Genomic DNA, 24,136 nt, shown 5'->3' with positions numbered 1-24,136 from the left:
ACTACCAGGGATTAATTGGGCTCATTTTCCCTACTCTCCTGATGCTGAATAACAGGTATTACTCAACCTCGTAGCACGCAGATATTTGGATTGAGCAAAAGAGAAACAAGGAGAAGGCTTTGCCAACACACCCAGCTTATGTCACCAGTGAATTGGCCTAAAGGATTTTATTTGAGTAAGGAAGTGGAGTTTGGTTTCCAGCTTGTTTACAGGTGATTATGGTTTTAGCACAACTTTGTGACTTTTCACCTGTCCTGGTTCTCAAGAGGTAACATGGCCAAGTTGGGTGGAGCCCTGAGCAGCCTGATCCAGTGGGTGACATCCCTGCCCATGGCAGGGGGGATTGGAACTAGACGACTTTTCGGGACCCTTCCAAGCCAAACCATTCTGTGATTCTGTGATTGTATGATAACACTTAGTCCTTGAAAATTGCGGAACTTTGGGGTTTGGGGTTTTTTTTCCCCTCGTGCTGGAAACGAGGAATGAAAACGCAAGACACATTAACAAGATTTGAGCGTTGAAAACTGGCGCTAAACTGGGTCAAAAATAAGGATAAGCAGGCTCAGGTAAGGATGGGAACACCCTCGAATGCGCGTCGGGCATTAATCGCCGCCCTGCCGGAGCGCTGCCGAACAGCAGAGGCTTCTCTGAGGGAGCGCTGCCGGCCGCAAGCACGCCAGCACCCCAAACCCAGCAACAGCTGAAGGAACCACGAGTGGCAGCTAAAGCAATAAACACACAGGAGGACGCCGACGGGCTGCGCATGCCAAGGCTGAGCGCGGCACCGCCGCCTCACACACCGGGGGGCGTCCCGGCGAGATCTTATGTGCGCTGGGGGGGAGCGGGTGACAGTGGAGGAGCCACACTGGCTTTGAAGTGGGAGGCTCCCTGGAGCCTTTCCCTTCTCCCCCCTATCCCTCCCGTGCGGCGGGAAGGGAAAGGCTGCCTGGATCCCCCCTCACAGATCCCCCTCACGGGAGGGGCGGGCCGTTACCACCGCCCGCCGGCGCGTGCGCGGCGCCCGCCGGGTGAAGAGGGCGGGGGGGGGCGGGCCGGCTTCCCGCTCGCGCCCGCTCCGCTTCCGGGTCGGGGGCAGCGCTCGGCCGGGCCGGGAGCGGCGCCGGGGCCGCCCGGAGCGAGGGGCCGGGCGGCGGCGAGGGCCGTAGAGGGAGAGCGGGGGAGCAGCAGCAGCAGGAGGAGGGGCGGCGGACATTGCGCGGCGGGGCGGCGGGAGGGCCGCGGTGGGGAGGCGGCGGCGGCGGCGTTCCCCGCCGAGGCCTGGTGCGGCCGCCGCTCGCCGCTGCCGCCGCCGCCGCCGCCGCTGCTGCCGTCCGGCCGATGCTCCCGGAGCCATGGACAAGATCCTGGAGGGGCTGGTGAGCTCGTCGCACCCGCTGCCGCTGAAGCGGGTGATCGTGCGGCGCGTGGTGGAGTCGGCGGAGACGCCGCTGAGCCAGGCGCAGTGCCGCGCCATGTTCGCGCTCGGCACCCGGCTGGTGCTGCAGGGCCCCGACCCCTTCCAGCGCCAGGTGGGGCGGCAGGTGCTGGACGCCTACGGCCGCTTCCACCGCGACGAGTTCGAGGCGTTCTTCAACCGCGGGCTCGTCCTGGGCCTCCTGCAGCGCGGCTACGGCGAGCTGAGCAACCGCGACCCCGCCATCCTCGACTACATCCAAGCGGGGCTGCGCCTCATCATGAGCTGCCCCTCGGTGCTGGAGCTCTTCGAGCTGCTGCAGGTGGAGGCGCTGCGCCTGGTGTGCGAGCGCCCGGCGCCGCCGCTCTGCGCCCGCCTCTGCCAGCTCCTGGGAGACTTCCCGCAGTGCCTGCCCCGCGGCAGGAAGCTCTCGCTCGCTTTCTGCCAGCAGCTGGTGCGCAGCATCGCGCACTTCCAGAGCCAGGGCACCCGGGAGGCTGAGCTGCGCCTCTACGTGTCGCAGGTGACGCAGGTCAGCGCGCTGCTGCGGAGCGTCTGGAAGGCAGAGCCCGACACGCTGCTGCCCTCCCTGCAGGAGCTCTTCGCCGTCATCTCCGCCGCCGGTGAGCGGGAGGGGCTGGGGGTACGGGGAGGCGGGAGCCGTGCGGGGTAACGTGGGGCGGAGGTTATCCAGCGGGAAGGAGAAGCCCTGGTGCTCGCGAGTGGTCGTTTTGCAGGCGTCTCGTTGGAACCGTTGTTTCCTTGCCCAGACGCTGAAGTGCAACTTTCTGGCCAGCGAGAAAGCAAAGCCTTTGTTACTTCCCTCGTAAAAGCTAGAGGGGAAATAGTGATTTATTTAGCTGCAGAGCAGCATGGTGCTTGGAAAAACTCCTGGGTCCAAGCCATGAGCTGCCCAGGTGTTTTATTTATATATAAGATTCTCAAGAGTTCCCAGCAAACTTTTGCAGTGCCTTTGGTTCTTAATACCTTGAAGTTGTGTAAAGAGAAAAAGCCACAGACTTTTTCCCAAGAGATTTCTTTTAACTTAGTGAGGAAATAGGCATTTTGGCATGCAGGCCCTGATCATAGGGACTCCAAGCTGACCCCAGTGACATACGAATCCAATCTCTTGTAGCAATGCTTTGAATGATGTACCAAAACGGAGTTTTGGGTGTCCTCTTAGAATTAAAACTATTAGTAGCAAAATGCATATAAATATCTCGAGGTTGGGTGCCAAAATGATGGTGCCAGACGTTTTTGGTGGTGCTCAGTGACAGGATGAGGAGCAATGGCCATAAACTGAAACACAAGAAGTCTCACCTCAGCATGAGGAGGGACTTCTTTACATTGAGGGTGGCAGAGCACTGGAACAGCTGCCCAGGGAGGCCGTGGAGTCTCCCTCTCTGGAGACATTCGAAACCCACCTGGATGTGTTCCTGTGTAACCTGCTGTGGGTGACCCTGCCTTGACAGAGGGATTGGGCTGGATGACCAACCTCTTCCAACCCTAACAATTCTGTGAAAAGCTACTCTTTTTCCTTACTTCCTCGAGAGGGATACCTTAAGTCTTGGGACTGTTCACCAAATTGGGGGCTTTGAAAGAAGTGTATAAAACCTGGCTATTTTAGGAAGCATTCGGTGCCTGAGTAATGGAGATGTGATTGCAAATAGGTCCTTTCTGACATCAGAAATCTCTGAAGTACTGTATTAGTTCCCATGGGAAAGTGCCTTTACCACTGGGGTACCTGGTAAACTTAACATCATATTTTGCCATAACTGGTATGGTTAGCAGACAGTTGCTGAGACAGGACATGGGAAATGTCAGCTGCATTAAATCCCTAGGCTTAACATCAAGTATAACTGTCTGGTAATTTTTTTTTACAAAAATATAAACCCCACTTCTCAGTTCCATTTAGGGCTGAGGAAAAAGGTGGCAGATTGTCACTTCCTTGCATGTGTATTAAAAGAACAGAAGGACTTTGTAATTCAGTGCTGTTCATTGTCCTTAATTGAAATGTTTAAATTTTGGTTTGGTTTGTGATGATAGATGTAGGATAGATTCATTCCCACTTTTTAACTGTAGTGAAGTTGTTGGATAGAAGATAAATCTTTTTTTTTTCCTGTGGGGTTTTCTTTTTAATTTCTTACATTATGTCATGTTCGACTGTTACAGATACTTCCTTCGAACCTTCTGTTGCACTGGCAAGTCTTGTGCAGCACATACCACTACAGATGATTACAGTACTCATCAGGAGCCTTACTACAGATCCAAATGTGAAAGATGCAAGTATGACTCAAGCTCTGTGCAGGTAATGTATCTCATTGTAAAGGGACAGAAGAGTCTCTTTCTTAATCTTTCCTTTTTTTGAAGTTATTTGTCACTTAGGTTCCATGAAAAAAACCCAGCTAAACAAAAAAAAAGTAAAAAAGACAAACTTTTAAAATGGTATTCCAGTTCATGCTGTTTGATGTGTAATATATTTATGATGCCGTGGATGTTACTGGCATGGTTTCAGTTTAAGATTGCTGCCTTCACTGCTATTGTAGCTTCATTCTCATGCTTTACTAGGGTGGATGAAGAAGAGTGTTAAATAGAAGCTAGGAAGAAGCCACCTGTGTTCCTTTTAGATGATGTGTAGATCTCCCACTTTATGGAAAATGGCATAGATAGGAAACTCCATGTGGTTTACAGTCAAGCAGAGAAACAAGCCCATATTTTCAGAACATGAACCTTTCTGCTTTTCCATGAAGTAGAGTGGTCTCACGTGGTTGTCTTATCCATCATCTCCTTACCCATCCTCTTCTCTAAAGAGAGGAGACAGTTAGAAATGAGTTTTACTGCTTAATTTTGAGGTTTTTTCTGCTTAGATATCTTCCCCATTTTTTAGTAGGATTCACAGAGAACGTTACCATCTTCACTCAAGCCCTCAGAGGTTTTTTGGATGTTGTGGGGATTCAGATTGCAGTCTTGATATCTTAGTATCTTCGGATATGTGAATAATAGTGATGCAAAAAGGTGGCAGTGGGAGAAAGATGAAGACCTTGAAGTTCTTTGAATTATTTTTTAAAGCGTATTGAAATTATTGAGTACTAAGGGGTAGAAGAATGAGTAAAGCAGTTAAACAGGAGGCTGTTAGAATTTTTTATTTATGAAAGCAACTTTTAAGAAGTTACTTTCAACTAAGAATTTAATGTCTGCAGTATTTTTAAGTACATCTACTTGTGTGGTGTAGTAGCTAGACATTCATGTAATGTAGCAGTTGTATATCTTGGTGAAATAGTGAGGGTTTTTTCACACTGAAAACATTCCTGGCATTTACATTAAGTTGACAAGCTGTATTTCAGTTGAAAACATAATGAAAAGAAGCAGCATTGGTAGTATAATTTGGGGTAAGACATGTTGTTTAGGGATTTTAAAAAAATTTACTTGACTAAACAAATTTTACCGAAGCTATGTGCCCAGTCTAAAAGTCAGAGCTGGGAAATTCAAAAAGATTTGTTCATAGTAAAAATTTGAGAGTAATATGCTGGGGATTAATTTTCATGTTAGTGTATTTTAGTGTTTATGTTGTATTACTGTATCAACACAGTGTGGTCATATAATTTTAGCTTTAGAATGGCTCCCGTGTGCCTCTGCTTAGGAAAGTAATGCAGTGCTGAGCTTTGGTTACAGTAGGAGGTGTTATTATCAAATAGGTGCTCTTTTTTTTAGTACTGGCCATGTGGTGGGGGTTTTCTGTCTTGTTTTTGGAGGTGCAGTGTTGTGTTAATTGCCTTGTTCATTCTTTGAAGTAATGCTCTATGTTAAGAAATTCTAGTTTTGTTCCATGAACTTTAGGTACTCCTTGTTACTTTTGTTTGTGGATACTCATGTCAACACTGTATCCAGTTTCTTTTTCTACTTCTGGCAACCTTTTGCAATGTTTACTCTCCTCTGGCTTAGTGGAGCAGTTGTGAAGAGGTTAATGCAGCTGGAATGTCTGGAGCACCAAATGACCGTGCTGTCATCAGGCACGCAGCATTCCCAGGAGATGCAGAACACCAGGCACAACAGGGTCTCCTGATGAGAGTCAGAAGAGCTTTGGTGACTGCAAAGTAGAGACCTTGTTGCTCACTTATTAAGTAGAACTTCTGTGACACTGCAGAGTCTGTCTAAAGTTGAACACAAAGTAGTAAATAATTTTCAATTAAAAGATTAATAGATTTGTTCGGGGAGTGGTTTATAGATATCAAAAATGCTGTCCTTGTTAGGCACATAAATGGGTAACAGATCTGCTCATTTTAGGGTGGTATGGGGCAGAAGGTACTCTTGAGGCCTTTAAAGTTCTCTTTATCTGGTAAAACACAAAAAAATCTGTCTATATTCACGATTATCTACTTTTGTAGTAAAAAGGCAGTCATTGATTGCAACAGAGCAGGAGCCAAGTAAATGCAATGCAGAGAGAATTTAGTAACCAAAATACTTAATCTTTGCCTACCAGATCTAAGATTTGATGCTTTTTGGGACAGTCTCAAGCGTGTCTACAAGTTACTTCTGTTTCCTCTTCTGGCTTTTGTATCTGCTCTTAGCAGCATTAACTCTTGCTTTAAGAGCAAACACAGATTTTAAGGATGGGAATTCTGTCTGTATCAATTACAGAGAGAATGAGGCTTCTTTTTACAAGGTTAATCATACTCAAACAACAGCAGTTGTCCTATTAGTAACAATGGTGAATAGTTAAGTAGTTACTTGTACTGACTAGAGATGACACAGCATGGCCCATCCTGTAGCCAGAGCAATGGAATGGAATAAGAGGAGCCCCAGCTCCCACCCAAAAGCAGTGTTATTCACTTGGAGTTTGTGAGTCAGTGTGGTTGAAAGTACGCATAGTAGTCAGATACTCTTTACTTGTGTAAAAAGCTAATTAAGAAAACCAAATATGTTGTCATTAGGCTTAAATTAGCTGTGCAGGTGTTTGTGCTGCTGCTGAAAAATATCAATCCTACAAATTGGGGAGGGAAAGATTTGAAGACTATAGGGCTGTGAGTTTGGGAGCCTGTTTTTAGGTTAAGATTCTCTCTTTGCAGGCAAAAGCAGTTTTGGCCTGCGTTTTTGTTTCTCCTTTTTAGAAATTATATGGAAAGGGTGCTTGGAATAAATGCCTGAATTTAACATCTTGAGGAAATGAGAGCTTTGTGTAAATTCAGAGCAGTGATTATGATGTTGCCACGTTTTTTCACAAATATATTTTTTTTGTAGTGACGTGGAAGAAACTTGGTGAGATCTGTGCTTCTTTGTTAAAAAGGCATTCCTAAAGATGCCTTATTTTAGAGAAACCTTTGAATGTTATATGTGCAGATAGTACTATACATTTTTCAGATCCTAATTATGAACTCAGTGTAAATTTAGGGTGTTTCTGGTAATACAACATGTCCAGAATACGTCTGGTGTTGCTAAAGACCACGATTGTCTTTTTAGTTTGGCATCTGAGGACTGAAACCCTGATTTCAGTCTGTTTGGAACTCTTAATCTCCAGGGAGAGCATAGGGGCTGATAGTTTTGCTTCAGGTTGATAATGACTAACTATGCCCTCTTGCAGTGGTTGTGACTGTTTATTAGACTGGTTACTTGCATCACGTTCAGTTCCATGCTGGAATTTAGCCTCTTAAAATAATCAATCTTTATGAGGAACTTTTTCAGAAAAGTAGTGAAGTACTACTGTTCAAACTCCTTGTTTTCACTTGTTTTGGAGAAGGGGAGCTTGTGGTCAGTTAAAAGAAAATCCAAAGTATTGTCAAGTAAATCTCAGAAGAACAAAGCCTGAATTTCATGTTTTAGCTGGCATTGCCTTACAGTATTGTCTGTGTCTTAGAATTGCTTCAACTAATCTACTCAAGGATGAGTATAATTTGTCTATTACTTTAGAAGGATACAATACTTCCGTTTTCTGTTGCTGATATTTCACTGTGTTTTCTAGGAACAGGAAGTCCCTTCACTTTTGCTTTTTTGTAGCTTGAGTGAAATTCTTACTTCCGAGACTCATGTAGACCCCAGGCTGCTGATAGCTATTATAAGATCCTTATAACACCTTCTGCAATGTATTTAAAATTACTAGATTTTACCAATTTAATTGAGAGTATTTGAATTGGCTTCCAGGAATGTAGTTCTAAGTTGAAGAAGCTTCCTTAATAGTTGGGTTTGGTCTGCATTGGGGTAAAAGGTGTCAGAGAGGATGTTCTCAGGTACAGGCACTTTTTTACCTTCAGCAGTAAGTTTTTGCCAGATGTTAGCTTAATGTCTATGCAGTCATGGTTCATATTCTTGAATAACAAGTAACAATACATAATAATTAATTTTCTATGCTTATGTACTTTGAGGGGATGTGTATTTACTTCTGATGTCTTAAATAGATCATTATTAATTTCAGAGTTAAATGGCTTGAGGTAGAATCAAAATTATTTTACCACTTGCCTAACTTGTGAATCTCTGTGTAAGTGTGTCATATAGACAATCTTTTTTGTGGAGATTAAAGTTAGTGACAGAGTGGTATTTCTATTTTTTTTTTTTTGTTCTTGATTTGTCTTTCAGAATGATTGACTGGTTATCCTGGCCTCTGGCTCAGCATGTGGAAACATGGGTGATTGCACTGCTGAAAGGATTGGCTGCAGTCCAGAAATTTACCATCCTCATTGATGTCACTCTGCTTAAGATCGAATTGGTATGTTGGAAAAGAGCATTCAAAACTGAAGGAGAGGGAAAGGAATTTGTAACAGATCTGCAATTGCTTCACATCTTGTGTATTGCAACAGATAGTATCTTCTTATTCTGCAAATATCATGTAAATGTATCTGTAGCTGTCACTTGCATGTAATGATTGTCTCTTTCAAATGGTTATGTGTTTGGAGATCTGCTTACGTGTTTACTGAAATTTTACTTTCCAGATATACTGAAATAAATGTGTGTTTTTTTAGGTCTTTAATCGACTTTGGTTTCCTCTAGTGAGGCCTGGTGCCCTTGCTGTCCTTTCGCACATGTTACTTAGTTTTCAGCATTCTCCAGAAGCTTTTCATTTGGTAAGTTACTAAATAAATGGGTTTCAATCCTTTGAAATGTCACTCGTGCAGTTTCTAAAGTGTAACAAAAAGAGTAATAGAATTGATGCACGTGGATTTTGTCTTTGTTGAAGTTGCTAGAATCAGATTCCAGTGGTCACAGACCACTAGGCTTTTTAACTTCCAGATTCACCCCCTTGATAACTGGAAGCAAGCATTGTTCTTCCTCGTACGTGCATATTTCTGGCAGTAGTATCTGAGCACCACAGTTTGATTGTGTGCTGCTGGTAATCCATTTTATGTGGTGTGAAATTGGCTGATAAAGTTGGGCTGTCTGGGGAAAACAGATAACCAGTTATCTTTTCGAAGTAGCCTAGTCACTCTCAAAAGGTTCATGAGACCAGGAAATACTTCACCTCAAGAAAGCTGTGCTATCTGTGTTTCAGTGTACACACAGACAAACTGAAGGAGACTATTTTTAATGGCCCCTCTTCAAAATGCAGTTCACTAGTTAAGGCCAGAGATAAGAGGGTACCACAGTGACTGTTGGTATTAATACAGCAAGATGTTCCCATACTCAATTTTCAGCTTAAAGTTTAAGTGAAATATGTCTGAGATTTAATAGTAACAGCCTGGCACACTGCTGTCCCCAAGGCTCTGAAGGGATATCAAACCCTTTGTTTAATGTCACAGTAATTGCCTTATGCCTGTTACACTGTTTTTTAATGGTATATGTCGACAGTTGCTCTCTCCTCCCTCCACCACCCTAATTTTGGCCTAGAATAGAAATCCAAGTCACAAATGAAAGAGCCAAGTAGCCTTGAGTATGCTCAAAACATAAATGTTTCATGTTTTGGCTGTGTTACTTTTCTTCTGTGTTCCTGAGAGAGACAAAACACAAAGTAAAATGTAAAATATGAGAGCTTATTCTAGAAATAGGAATTTGATTTAACAAAGAAAATTTTTACTGTAGGCTACATGCAGTACTGCATAAACATCTCTCTTCAGGATTTCATGACAGTTTTTGCTGCATTTTAAACAGTCTTCACTATAATTTTTGAGCTACTGCTATCATTTAGTATTCTGTAATATTTTCCTGCACCTAAACTACTTGTTTACTTTTTATAACAAATGGTTTGACTGTAAAATGGTTGAATACACATTTGATAAATATAAATTAATTTACTTGGCAGTTCATCTGAGATAACATTCCCCCTCCTTATACTTGAGCATCATTAGCATAAATTAGTTGGATTTTATAAACTGAAAGAGGGAATGTTTGCATTGCAACTTTCACTACTGAATCTGTAGTACATTGAACACTTCCTCTTGCTGTTTTTCTTTTCAAACAGTGGAATATTTTGCTTACCTGAAGAGAGTAGGGTTTGTTTCTCAGAGATGTAAAAATATATTTTATACTCAGAGAAAAAAACAGTATTGGAAAAAGTGGCAAATTAGTATTTTGCACCTGTCCCCTTTTACTTTGGTGTTTTGAAGTATGTTAATTCTTGTAATTGGTACAATTACAATATTCTTATTTCTGTTCTGTATGTCATGTCTTTACCTTACAAATTGTTCAGTAGTAATTAGTGACGAGTAATTATTCCATCAACTTCTTTCAAAGTTAATCAATTTTGATCACTTGGAAACTGGCAAAGGTGTCTGAAATATTTTGGTTCACAGTGAGGAGTCCCTACTCTTTGGGAATTGCTTTGAAATAAATTAGGACTAATTCAATAAAGACTATGTAAAATAAGTCTCATGCACTTAAGAATAGAGAGCTATGCTGAAGAAGAGGAAGGACATGGAGTAAACATTTCTGATTTATACCCAATTTAAAATGGTAATGAATCAGAACTAATCCCCAAGTAGATGACCATAGATTTGATAAACTTTTTGAGTTCTTACTAAATTACGTGGTTTGTGGAGCTGAGCTCCCTCACTAGGTGGAGCTGTGAGCCAGTGTCCTTCTTGTAAGCTGGAATAGCAGGAATGTATTCATTGGCTTGTGATCCCAAGCATTAGATTCTGTTTAAGGAAAATTGAGAGGTTTGTTTTAAAAACCGTATCCATGAAATTAGAACAGGATACTAAACTGCTAGTGGTGGCACACAAGCAAAATGTTGGCAGTTAATATCCTTAAAAAGATCAATACTTTCAACATTTGACCTCTTAAAATCTTAGCATGCACCTTCTAAGTTCATAAAGTTCCAAAACTTGCTATCTGAGCTAAAGAGAGCATTGAATAATTAATTGTGCTGCTTGAAAATCGCCATGAGTGAAGAATAACGCACGTTTTTCAAGTCATTGTTTCTCAACCGCTTCTTATTTAATAACAAAAGGTCCCCTGTCATTTGGCATATATAAAACAATGAAGTTCAATGAACTTGTTTGTAGAAGGAAAGAAAAATAGGAGAATGCAATTAACACCTTTCTGTTTGTTTCTCTGTTTCCCTGTTCAGATTGTCCCACACGTGGTCAGTTTGGTTCACTCCTTCAAAAGGGATGGCTTGCCTTCCAGTACAGCCTTTCTGATGCAGTTATCTGAGTTGATACACTGTATGATGTATCATTATTCAGGATTTCCAGAGCTCTATGAGCCCATTCTGGAAGCTATTAAGGTACGTTAGGAATGTTGAGAGGGTGGAATGTTTTTGTTTTGTGTTTCCAGATATGAGGCTATAATTTCACTTATCTAAATTCTTTAGCACTTCCACTAGGAGAAAAGAGTTAACCACATAATCTCATGTCAATTCTTATTGTGCTTGGAATATGGTAGAAAAATTTGCCTGAGTGTCTATGATATGATTGTAGCAGGCTTTAAGAAAAGCCTGAAATGAGATCCTTTATTAAAAGTACAAACTAATTTCTTAAGCCTTATATAACAACTAATATACTCTCGTGAAGTTTATTCTAGACATTTCATTTCAACCCAAGCTAGAATCTGTAGCTGCAAATATAAGTTAAGAGTTCTGATGGTATTGAAAAGAAGTACTTGGGGTGGTGGTAACCTTTGGCTAGCTTCCAAGCACCATGGATATTGCAGTGGGTATTGCAGGGCTCTGTGGGTAATGGATGCTGGCCTATGCTGTTTCAAAAAAAAAAAAAAGCCCAAACCCAACACTCCTAAACAAATAAAATTGAAAAGAAATAAAAAATAAAAAACCAAAACCAAACCTAACAAACAAAAACCACAAAGAACACTTGAGTATTACTGCCTTATTTTATATCACTGGTATTGCAGTTAAATGTTTTGACTCTTAAAAGCCCCTATCAGTTTAACTCCAAGTGCCCCTTATTCCTGCAATTTGAGAGCTGAATAAAGAAAGCTTGGAAGAAGAAGGCTTGGGGCAGGGAGGGGGGTGGGTGGCTATCAGGGACAGCAAGGCCTTGAAGGAGAATTGGGGAGCAAGGGAAGATACAATACTTCTGAATGGCAGGACCTATTATAAAATCAAATACAGAAACCTAAGAAGTGTGTTAAATGTTTCTCTTGTAGGATATGCCCAAACCCACTGAAGAGAAGATTAAGATGATTCTCAGTCAGAGTGCTTGGACTTCTCAATCCAGTTCTTTGCCATCTTGTTTATCTAGACTTTCTGGAAAATCTGAAACTGGGAAGACAGGTCTAATAAATTTAGGAAATACTTGCTACATGAACAGTGTTATTCAGGCACTTTTTATGGCTACAGAGTAAGTTGTTCTTAACAGCTCTTCATTGCAATTTAAGTCTTGCAGTTATTGCATTCTTAATTTTCACAGAATAGTAACATGTCCTGGGATCTCTCAGCTTGCTAGAGCTGAGTGGGTTTCTTTGCACTCAGCTTTGTAGAAGTCCAGCTCTGTGAAATTGCAATTTTAGCCATTAAAAGCCTGATCCTTCTGACCAGTGTCAAAGGCACTTTCCTCACTGTCCTTGCTCACTTAGTATTGTAAAAGTTTTTGATGATGCTTTTATGATAATCTGGAAGATATTGAAAAAATTTTGCCTGTCTGTAGTCCATTCTTACACATTAACATGTTTAAAGGAACAGGTGTTCTGCAGGGTTAGTTCTTACTGCACAGTAGTTTTGCATCTGCACTAGAGCAGAGTCCAGGTATTAAAGGGAAGTGTTACATACTTTGTGGTCCTTCAATTTGAAGTAATTATCTGAGCTGGAATGATAACTGCATTGTTAGAAATCTGGCAAAGAAACTAATGTCTCTCTCTTTCATTTCAGTTTCAGAAGACATGTTTTATCTCTGAATCTAAATGGCTGTAATTCACTAATGAGAAAATTACAGCATCTTTTTGCATTTTTGGCCCATACACAGGTATGTGTATTTCATCTGCTCTTTTTTAAGCCTCCATTTATATACCAAAATGGTAACAAACATGATGCCATGGGAGTCCTCTTGAGTATATTAAATATAAATATTATATATTTATATGGGAATGAGTCTGTCTCCAAATGTTCAGATGGTGTGGATAGACTTAGAGAGATGTATTTCATAAGTGGAAGATGTTGGCATTTTGTTGTTTTTATAAGTGGGCAGTAACAGGTTTTCTTTGAGAAGCCAAAATGAGAAAATCCAAATAAGAGCTGACTTGATATACAAGCTGACTTTCTGTAACTTTCTAGGACAAACTGTGACCTCCTGCAGTGATTTTTACACCAAATTTTGTTGTAGTTTGAATTCTAAAGTGAACTTTATGAAATGCTCAGAACATTCTGTTAATGCTAGAAAGACATAAGACGCTTCTTTCTCTTTGAATAATAACAACGAACTTGTGAAGGGGGTGAGGCTGGATCAGTTTAAAAATAACTTGTACTTTTGAAATACTGGTGTTCTGAAGAAAGAAAACAGGTTTTTTAACTCATCAGCAAGAACAGTAGCTGCTATTATGCATAATATCTGGTTTACATTCACTACACGTTTAATATTTGCCTGCAGAATCAACTGTTTTTATCTTTGTACTGGAGTTGATTGCTACAAAATTAATGGCTCTCCCTTTGTATGATTAAGTTGCTTAAATGTTTGTGTACCATGTGTTTCATTCAGTTACTCTAGGATAATGTAGTCCAAAGTTCAGTGATCAATATTAAAGTAATATAACCAATTTTTGAAGTTCTTATGTGACCTTGCCTGTGTTTCTCTTACATGAACAGAGGGAGGCATATGCTCCTAGAATTTTCTTTGAAGCTTCCAGGCCACCATGGTTCACCCCTCGATCCCAGCAGGATTGCTCAGAATATCTCAGATTCCTGCTAGACAGGTATGGGTATTGTGCCATTAATGGGAATGAATGTACAGTCTTAGCACACAGTGTTGAACTCTTAGGAGCAGTTGTGTAACAGTTCCACTGCTTGAGTGAGGATCAGGAATTGTCAGCCTCATTCCTGTCTTTCTCTGGTTTTCTGTATGGCCTGTGAACTGCTTTTCTTCATGGACTTAATCTGTGGTAAAGTCTGGATGCCATCTAGTATCCACATAATTGAAAACAGGTTATAGTGGTAACAATGTGCCACTTTTACAAATGCAAACATGGGTATTATGTTTAGAGTCGTGGTCCTGTTGTAAAATTAGTGTGGCTGCTGAAAGCAGTTTGTGCTCCTGGAATTTCGTGTTGATGGAGACAGCTATGTTTCATACAGGTCCCATAAGTCACAGAAATGCACATGCATTTATAACCAGTTTAATAAGCAAGCAAATTAACTGTGGCAGAAATAAAACAAACATACCAAAATTTATTAGTAGCCCTCTTTATTTTTGGCTTACTGAGATGCGGCTTAAGCGTTGCTGCTTTATGACAGATTACACTTCTTCAGAAGTTTATCTCAATAGTGAAATAGTGTTCTCTTTTTTTTTTTCCCCCGTTTTGGGTTTCTTTTTTGGTTCGTTTTTTTCTTGCTGTAGTTTCTTAACTTTCCTGGCTACAGAATCTTGACCTTTTCTTTGGAAATAGTCTGGCAGTAGATAAATAGCTGCTTATTCTCTTATAAAATCTGACATACAGAACCAGTCAACTGGAGAGCAGATTTATTAAGATAATGTAATGGTAAATAATAAAAACATTGTTAGTTTTTTTAATACTTGCCAGTTCTTTCAATATATCCATTGTGTTCTGTTATATATAATAAAACCCACACTAAATGCATTTGTGCCTCTCATACTCTTGGATAGCACAGACCTCTGTGGTTCAGCTTGCTTGTATAAAAAATAACCAACAGCTTTTTTTAGTGTAAGACACTTCTAGCCACTTAACCATCTATAATTTTTAGCAAAGCTGAGAAAAAAAGTCTGAAATAGTGCAGCAATATTTGATTGGAAAGTAGCCCAGTTACTTGGATTTATTTTTCTTTGTGTTCAGGCTGCATGAAGAAGAGAGAACTTTGAAAGCATTGTCTTCAGCAAAGAGTTCTGAAAGTATAATGAATGAAGAGTCACAGGCACAAGAAGCTGTCCATAAAACACAAGTATTTGCTGAAGCACCTTGTATGGAAAGTGAAGAAAGAACTCTGATAGAGAAGATGTTTGGAGGAAAATTGAAGACTACCATATGCTGTTTGAACTGCAAGAGTATGTCTCAAAAGGAAGAGGCTTTCACAGATCTCTCTCTGGCTTTCTGTCCTCCAACTTCCTTGGAGAATGGCCCAAAATGTATGGAACGTTCTGAAGTGAAGGATGACTATGTGGTGCAAACTAACACTTTAGCAACTAGTCCTGCTGCAGAAACACCTCTCAATAATTTGGATGTAAATCGTGGATGTGACACGATAATGAATGAAGGAACCATAGAAGATTTTTCTGCTGAGCCAAACTCTGAGAACACCACAATTTCTGAACTCAAGCAAGTTCAGAGTAATAGGGATATGTCTCAGACTCTAGTAGGTAAAAGTACCCTGTCAGTTACAGACTTACTCAATTATTTTCTGGCACCTGAGATCCTTAGTGGAGACAATAAGTATTATTGTGAAAAGTGTGCCTCTCTACAGAATGCTGAGAAAACTATGCAAATCATTGAGGAACCTGAATACCTCATTCTCACTCTTTTGAGATTTTCATATGATCCAAAGTGTCATATAAGGCGCAAAATCTTGGACAATGTGTCTCTACCACTTGTTTTGGAACTGCCAGTCAAAAGCATAGCATCCCCTCTAGCAGTAGTTTCGGGAAGTTGGTCTGTTGGTGTTGAGATTTCTGATACTGGAGAAAATCTTGCTAAAAAACTGAAGCCCTCGGGTGCTGATGAAGTGACCTGCCCACAACTGGTGCCCTACGTGCTAAGTTCTGTGGTGGTGCATTCTGGTGTATCCTCTGAAAGTGGACATTACTATTCCTATGCTAGAAATGTTACTGGGTCAGGGCCTTCAGGGCTCTGCCACCAGTCTACAGCTCTTTCTTTAGTTTCTCCTCAGGATAAGTTGTTGACGGAGGAGAGTCCTTGTACTGTCGTAGAAAATGAGCTGGACACTGAGATGCCAAGAGAATGGTTTCTGTTCAATGACAGCAGAGTGACATTTACCTCATTTCAGTCAGTCCAGAAAATTACCAGTAGATTTCCAAAGGACACTGCTTATGTTCTATTTTACAAAAAGCAAAATAGCACCTGTGGCTTCAACACCAATCCGGCAAATGGACTCTGGGTAAACGGAGACCCTCCTTTACAAAAGGACCTCATGGATGCAATTACAAAAGATAACAAACTGTACTTGCAGGTAAGACGAAAGTTTTGTGTGAAGGGTGATGGTCTTATGCCTCACAAGAGGCAATCTAAAGGAACAAACAAGTTAGCTTTTAAGTATTCTGGTATATTAACCTTATAAATCACCAGCCTGGCTTCATGATTTTGCTGGACAGGTTTGATGGTAAGGTTGTCACTATTAGATGGGAAACGTCCAGGAAAATGGCATAAACTCATTTCAGTTTAAATTTTTAGTGGAGATGCTTGTATGGAATTACAAGTGGTTAAACGACCTCGACAGGAGAGGCTTCAAAGGGCTGAAACTTCCATTAGAAACTTCTAAGTGATGCCCTTAATAGTGCATTTTCATTTGTAGTGAAGTTTTACTTACACAGCTGTGCTTACCCAAATTCTAGAACAACTGAATGAATGCTGGTGACTAGATTCCATTTTCCCTTTGCTGCCTATTCGGTATCCCTGTGTGGGACCAGCACTGCCAGCTGCGCACTGCCTGTTGATGCCAGAACTTCCCCTAGCTGTAGTCTCCTTTCTGTTTGCTGGTATTTTACAAACATGAACAAGAGGACTAAGAGTTTAAATTTTAACTCTGCTGCCATTTGCAAACTGTGTGGTTAAAGCATTTGTGCCCTGACTGTCTTTGCTTATGTGCCACATCTCCTCTTGACTTTCTCTTGGCCTCTGTAGCAGCAATCTTTGACTGTGGAATCACAGAGTAGTTTGGGTTGGAAGGGACCTTTTAAAGGTCATCTAGTCCAACCCCCCTGCCATGAGTAAGGCTATCTTCAACTAGACCAGGTTACTCAAAGCCCCATCGTGCTTTGGCCTTGAATGTTTCCAGGGATGAGTCATCTACCAGCTCTCTGAACAACCTGTTCTAGTGCTTTATCACCCTCATTGTAAGAAATTTATTCCTAACTTGTAGTCTAACTACTCTCTTTTAGTTTAAAACCATTACTCCTTGTCCTATTTGTATTTTTTTCCTTTTTTAATCTCAAAATGAGAAATAATTTTCCAACTATATTGTTTTTGTTTGGGTTTTAGAGGGGTTCGTTTGTTTGTTTCTAATTTATTATATTTTACCCACCTTTCAGTTCTGTATTCTTCAGTATTGGCTTGCTTTGTAGTGCTTTAGTAATCTCAGGGTTGCTGAGCTCCTGTCCTTTTCTCATTTTAATTGAGGCACATTAGAAGTGCTCAGTTACTGTTTTTCTCAAGTTAATGCTAATAGTGTGATTCACTGAATTAGATTATGGTAATTCTGAGACCTCACATTTTTCTTTTGGTTCAGAGTTCCAAATTAGTAATTTACTACTAAGTTAAGAATCTGCTTTTCTCTCCTTGAGAAAGCCTTAAGTTTTTTTAGAAAAAAGGTTAGAAAAATTCTCTAGCTTACTGCTTTTGTTTTGCTGTTACATATGAGTTTACCGCATGGTAAACTAAGATGTTTTCACTTTAAGTAACTAAACATGCAATGGGGGTAGCCCCCACTCCATTTAAAACAAATTAAAAAATCCATTCTGGGAACAAGTGGAAAGCAGGGGGGATACTCTTCTTTATTCTCAGTCCGGAGAACTGTATTGACTATCAAGTTTTATTTACCTGATTTAGTATTTGTTGACATAAATATAATCATCTGGAAGCCATGCAACATTTGGGTTTTTTTAGAAACAAGGTTATTGTTTGTAAAAATGTCAGTGCTGTGTGCTATATTAGAACAATTTATTGTGGGTTAATATTCATTAAGTCAATATGTGTCGAGAGATGAAAGAAAAATGCTCGTTTATCACAAACTGCTGAGCAGGAATAAAGCATGGAAGATGTTGAACTACTAAATAATTCACTTTTAGCATTGAATACACAAATAGTGCATGGTTTTTAAATACTAATACTTGCCAAGAAACTTTAATAGTTTGATTTGATCACTGCTCCATGTTTCTCTTGCGTGTGTTTGCATATAAAGAGAGACCTTCCATCCATTATGGAAAACTCTTCATGCACTTAGCAGTGAAGCTGAGATCATAACTGAGGTTTATTCTGTTCTCAGTGCATTATGGTTGCTTCTGAAGAGCATTTCCAAGTGGTTGTCACAAGCTGTGCTTGCAGCTCAGTCAAACTCTGTACCGAACATCATGGGTTTCACCAGAGCTGTGCGAGTCAACCCTTGCACATAAGTCAGTAACTGCACTAAGGCAATAAAAATAAATTGTGTTTCTGCCTAAACCTGGCAAAAAAAAAAAATCTTATCTGTAATACTGTAGTGTTCTTTTAATCTATAATTTTAAGATTTTTTTTTAATGTAGCTTCAAACCTATTGTTAATGCTTATGTTCTTTTATGGTTCGGTTTGTTAGGGAAAATTCAACTACTGGGGTTTAAGAGGGATAAAGTTGCCAGAAAACAGTTCTCTGGAGGGATGAAAGTGAAGGAGAGAGGATGGAAAGCTACTTCTTTTTTTTTGTTTGTTTGGTGCTGTGCTGCATTAAAACTAACATTTTTCTGAAATATTTTAACAAAAAAAATAAAAACCAGCCCAGATACAGTGTAGTGAGTTTCTCACTGGTTTTGAGAAGAAATTTTGTTCTAAGCTAAACAGCTTGGCATTGGGTTTTTTTTTCAACTTAACAGGCTATTTGTACAAGGTCTGCTCTTTTAATCAAAATGTTTGGTTGATTTCTAATACTAGAAGTGAGTTCTTCATATTCCCTTGTTATTCCCAGTAAATTTACTTAGTTTGCAATATGTCATATAGTTAGCCAGATGTTGCCTACGAATCCCCACCTATGGCTGGAGATATCATAGTACTGTTTTTGAGGAATATTGCCAGTGTAGACAGTGTCCTCCAAATACCTTACATAATTTTAGAAATGAGTATGCATTTCAGTCTGTAGTAGTGTAAAACAGTTTCAAACTTAGGCTGTATTTTTTGAAGAGGGCCAAGTAATTTAAAGTAATAGTCGACAAGGACCATTTTTAGCACCTGTACATGGACAAGATAGAGACCCCTGGTGGCCTAGTGGTTAGCGTGCAGGACTTTCACTGCTGCGACCACGGGTTCAAATCCCGGTCTCCTGGCCTGATGGAGGTCGTTAGCCCTGTGTGGCCATCCATCTATGAGAAGGACACTCTAAACAAACCTACGTCCTGAGGACCTCACTGCCATTGTCCAAGCTTGCTTGGCCCCGGCAGATGAACCTTAGGATTAAAGGGTGGGCTCAGTTCAGCGCAGGCTGTGTCTCACCTAAAAAATCCATTGCGCAGGCTGGAAAGGTAAAAGACCTTTCCCCAAATCTTCGTTCGCGAAGATGGGCCATTACCTTACATGGACAAGATGTAAGTTTAGTGCTTTTGTGGTGGTACAATACAGTCAAACTTCCAGGTTCTTGGCTCTGTTCCTTTCTTTCACCAGGAGGTGGAGAAGAAAAGGAACAATTCAAGGTGACCTGTATAATTACTAAAACCCTGTTTAAAGTTTGCTCCCATAGCCTTGGAGAGGTGTGTAGTGATGAAGTGTCACGCGAAGGAGGGTGTTCTTGTGAGCCTTAGTGCCTGAATACTTTCAGTTTGTTTCCTAAAGGAGTAAAGCTTGTACAGGTCCACTGTCTTTTTCCTGTTAGTCTTCCAGAGCCCGACATCTGCCTTCTCTCCCTCTATTTTTGAAGCTGTTGGCCAGTTTGAGAATGGGATACTAAAACCAAAAAATTGCTGCGAGGTTTATTAAGCCAGAGACAAAGTAGAGTGTAGTATCTCTAATGAGGGAGAAGCCTGTGCTTATCCCCTTCTTAGATGTCTTAAGAATCCTCAGGAGCTTTCAGCTGAAAAAGCATCTGGCAGGAGGCAGAGCTTTCTTGTTCCTTCCAGTTGTGCAGGTAGGTTTTCCAGCAGCTGACTGATTTTTCTGAAGTGCTTGAGATTTGCAGAGACCTAGTAACAGTTAGTGTAGCAATAATACTTGAAAGCTAAAAGGCTGCAACAAATAGAAACTAGATAGCTTGTCCATCTCCTTGCATTTTATCTGAGTAGTTGTTAGTCTGTGCAGTTGATTGAGTGAAATAAAGTATCTTTTAAATAATTAACATTGATTTAGTGGTTTTACCTTTCAGTTTTGCAGCCAAGAGCAAGGACATTTTAAAATTCCTAGGATGAAAATTCATGTGAGATGTATCAAAAACTCATGTTTTGTTAGCTTTGATCAGTCTCATTTTTTACTAACATCCTATGTTGCTATAAAACATGGTTTTAGCATAAACTTAAATGGGTTTCAGTACGTTTCACTTGTAATTACTGATGTTTAATGAAATTGTTCATCTTGGATTGGCTGTGAACGTTCAACTTGAAGTTCAGCAAAGCTGTTTACACTTAGGAGTCCAGGAGTTAATGACGTTACTTTAAAAGCTGTTTCAAAATTTACTAGAAATAAGCTGCTTCAAGGACTTGAGGTTGGGGGGGAGGGGTGTTTCTGTTTTTTGAATTGCCTTTATTCTTCCATTTCAGGAGCAAGAGCTTAGTGCTCGAACACAAGCACTTCAAGCTGCCTCAGCCTCGTGCTCTTTCCGACCCAACGGATTTGATGACAACGACCCCCCTGGAAGTTGTGGGCCCACAGGTGGAGGAGGAGGGGGAGGGTTCAGTACCGTTGGTAGATTAGTCTTTTGACTATGAAGACAACCTGGAATACACTGGTTCCGAAGCAACCCAATACTGCTGAGGGCAAATAAAATATTGAACTTTGTCAGATATTGTACCAATTTTTGAGACTTGATCCTCGTTGAAAAGCAGATGTTGGTGTTTTTTTGGTTATGTTTATTTGAAATAAATAAGCGCATAATGGAGAAAAACTACCTCTTAAAAATTCAGTTGCTTTCATAGTCAGATATGCTTGCCCAAAAGAGAGAAAATTACGATTTTTAAATAGTTGCTAGTGACATTGCATTAAACTGAACAAACGCACTTACATCAGTTTCTCTTGTCCTCATCCACTGAATGAAGAAAGTTCATTTCTTACTCTGGTGGTATTGCTTTATGTGGAAACCCATTTTCACATGGGCTAGACTGTGTCATGTAGTCTCTCACTCCCAGCTTATTTCCAAATCCAGTACCTCTGTGGATTTTCAGAGATGATGCAATTTATAATGAAGGCAATAACTTAAATGTGACATGATACAGTACTTTCCAGGTTAAAAATTATTCAGTCTATTTCCACTGTAAATGAAAAGAAGAAAAAATAATTTATACATATTTGCTAAATTGTTATCCAAAAAAGTGCATGTTGTGTAGGAACAATGTTTTTAAATAGAAATTGTTAACTTTGTAGCATTTTTAATTGTTTTGAGGATTTTAAAATTATTTCAGGGAATATATCTGCTGTGTGTTGGAAAGGAAGAGATTCTGTATGTGCCTTGCAGTACTGTAACTTAAAACAAACTTTGAGGCTGCAGAAAATGAGAAAAGTGTGTTAGTAGTCAATTATTTTTTGTCAGTATTAGAAATCAAGACATATATAGAAAGCTTTTAACTTTTCAGAAGTAAAAATCTGGTAGTTTGAAATGCATTAAGTGTTGCCCTTTATTTTTTTGATTAAAAAAAGATTGCATACCTAGTGATCTCTAACTTTCATGGCCTGCACTGCTAAGAAAAAACTGGTCATAAATACAAAGCAATGTTTGTGAAGTTGCAGAAAGGCTGCCTGTATTGATCTTTGCTGAGGAGCTGTGCTTCTAAGAGCCCTTTGAAGTCTTGCCTTCAGGTTTTGCTTGTAGTGAGAAGTTTCTGGTGAGTTCAGGATTTTTTTTTTCTATCTGCAGAAGCCCCAAAATGATTCTGCCTATGGAGCAGTGTTTGCTTGCTCATTAGACCAGCAGAGATGGAGGATCCACTCTTGAGTCTTGGCAGAAATAACAACTTTGTTTTTTGATGTGCAATGAGGATAACAGAAGCAAAGGAGTTACACTGTCAAACCTGGTGATTAATTCTTAACTTGAATAATCTTAGAGTGAAGTGTAAATTTCTTTAAAGTATTTTTACAAAATTCTGCACTGTTTTTGCTGTGGTTTTTATATTCTACTAGGTGACAAGGTATATCCTTAAAAAGCATGCAGACCTGGCAGGTTTTAGCTTAACTGTATAAAAATAAATTTCTTAGGAAATGCTTTAAAAAGCATAAAATAAGTTGGGGAAAATGAAATCTTGTTCGTATGATTTTAAAAATATGGAGTTTAGTCTGAAAGGTAACTTAGCTTGCAAGCTATTTTTATATTATCACTAAAACTATGCTATTTACTCTACTATAGATTCGTATGTTACTGCTCAACAAAGCCAGAGCAGCTCACTTTGATTTTTTTAATACTTTCCAAGCTTTGTTGTGACGGTTTGTGATACCTTGGCTTTGACCTACGCTTATCGTTGCTGTCTCAGTTGTAGGTCTCTGAACCAGGGGTTCAGCTGTGGAAATGTGGAATGTTTTGAGACCAGCATGAGGAACGTTCTCATTTTGTTGTACTTGGACGAAGTTTTCTTGAAAGCTCCCTTTGCTTTGAAATCCTTTCAGTCCGAGAGGGTTTTTTTATTGCCTTTTAGGCTTCTCTGCCAGTTAACTCTGGTTTTAAAATGTTTTATGTGACAGGTTAATTTGGCTTTCCTCTCCCAGATTATGAGGACACACTAAAAAGCTGTCTACTGTTTGCATTACAATGGGAGTATTTTGTCTCTCTGTTTCAATTTACTGTTCATTTTAAAACACTGGGAAGTAGAAGCAGAGGCAAGTGGTTTTACTCTATATGAAATCATAATTTTGTAAAGGTCAGTTTTGTTTTTATGTTCTCACAGTAAAAATATAAATTATGTAGCCTACCTAAAAATAACATGCAGAATGAGTTTGTATACCTGTTGTACTATATTTATTTCATGAGCTCTTTAGAAGGCTTTCTACGCCCTTGTTTGCCTGTTCTAAATTAGATGTTAAATATGGAAAATTTATATGAGAGTAATGCCAATCAGGTTGGATCTGTTTAGGTGCAAAATGATGGATGTCTTAAACTGAAAATAACTTCTTTCTTTCCCCTTGTTGACTTTTGCTGATGGAGTTACTTGGGGTTTTACAAGTAGATTCTAAAATTCAGAATACCTACTTGCAAGTCTGTTTGCTGACCTGACAGCCGTCGTATCGGCCGATTGGTCAGACCTAACTTGGAAGGTTTCAATAAACTTGGTGGAAGTGGAGAAGTATTTCATGCTCTGAAATGTACACCTTTTTTCCTTGTTGACAGTAATGGTGTTGCATGCCTCTATCTTCTGGACATAATATGAGAGAACTATGTACATATGGTACTTTGATTTCTGTTGCCTGTGAATGAATGCTGGATGGTTTGTTTATTGACCTTTTTGGCTCCATTCTTAATTTGTTTTCTAAATTGAATTCATAGAAAGATATAAAGTACATAAGACCGTTTCTGAAGCTTAGGTTTTTTTGTTGTTTCCTTTCATGAAAGATACATTGTTGGACCAAACTCAAGGGTGCTATGTCTTTTAAAATCATATTTCCTTTTAACAAGACAGATTGTGATTTGGTCTTTGTTTTAATGGTCACTGGAGTTGTATTGACTTTCTTCTGTGCAGTTCATTTTGTACAGTTTTTTCATGTGGAACGTTACAGTGGATTGCTGTGCATGTCACCTCTGTAGCAACTGATGATAATAACTACAAACCCATTTTTCCTGGATGAAGAGAGAAGGCTTTTTTGGATAACTAAACAAATCATACCTTCTGACTAGCTTTTTTTCCTCCTTTTTTTTTTTCCTTGTTCCCTTCTCTGAAAGTTAAATATTTTATCTTCTGCATGCTCTGGAAGTTTAATTTCATGGGTAAGCCCTAATTTATTTTTTTTTAATCTGTAGCAGTGTGGTTGTTTATGGGGTCAGAATACTACTTTTTTGTATGAGTGACAGGCAAAGGACAGAAGCTGTGAGCTAAAAGAGTGCTAGAACAAAAGCAAGTGGGTATAAACTTTCTG

At 40.0% G+C, this 24,136-nt stretch overlaps 1 protein-coding gene across 2 annotated transcripts in view; it reads left to right on the top strand.

Moving 5' to 3' along the window:
- USP38 (ubiquitin specific peptidase 38) overlaps window positions 1-23,581 on the top strand; it is a 45,989-nt gene extending 22,408 nt beyond the window's left edge. Inside the window, exons 4-13 of one of the 2 annotated variants that reach the window (XM_027698889.1) lie at window positions 1,351-2,037; window positions 3,587-3,722; window positions 7,982-8,111; window positions 8,365-8,466; window positions 10,908-11,066; window positions 11,945-12,138; window positions 12,666-12,759; window positions 13,596-13,702; window positions 14,798-16,145; window positions 20,623-23,581. In XM_027698889.1, the coding sequence (XP_027554690.1) occupies window positions 1,353-2,037; window positions 3,587-3,722; window positions 7,982-8,111; window positions 8,365-8,466; window positions 10,908-11,066; window positions 11,945-12,138; window positions 12,666-12,759; window positions 13,596-13,702; window positions 14,798-16,145; window positions 20,623-20,784 (3,117 nt within the window). In that variant the 5' untranslated portion in view covers window positions 1,351-1,352 and the 3' untranslated portion in view covers window positions 20,785-23,581. Of the gene's footprint in view, window positions 1-1,288; window positions 2,038-3,586; window positions 3,723-7,981; window positions 8,112-8,364; window positions 8,467-10,907; window positions 11,067-11,944; window positions 12,139-12,665; window positions 12,760-13,595; window positions 13,703-14,797; window positions 16,146-20,622 lie in introns of those variants that run through there. The other variant, XM_027698888.1, reaches the window with a different exon arrangement.
- The last annotated feature ends 555 nt before the right edge of the window (window positions 23,582-24,136 follow it).

The sequence above is a fragment of the Neopelma chrysocephalum genome, unplaced genomic scaffold (assembly GCF_003984885.1).
Source record: "Neopelma chrysocephalum unplaced genomic scaffold, ASM398488v2 Primary Assembly neopelma1_133, whole genome shotgun sequence".
NCBI lineage: Eukaryota > Metazoa > Chordata > Aves > Passeriformes > Pipridae > Neopelma > Neopelma chrysocephalum.
This window is presented reverse-complemented; position numbering and strand designations above follow the sequence as displayed.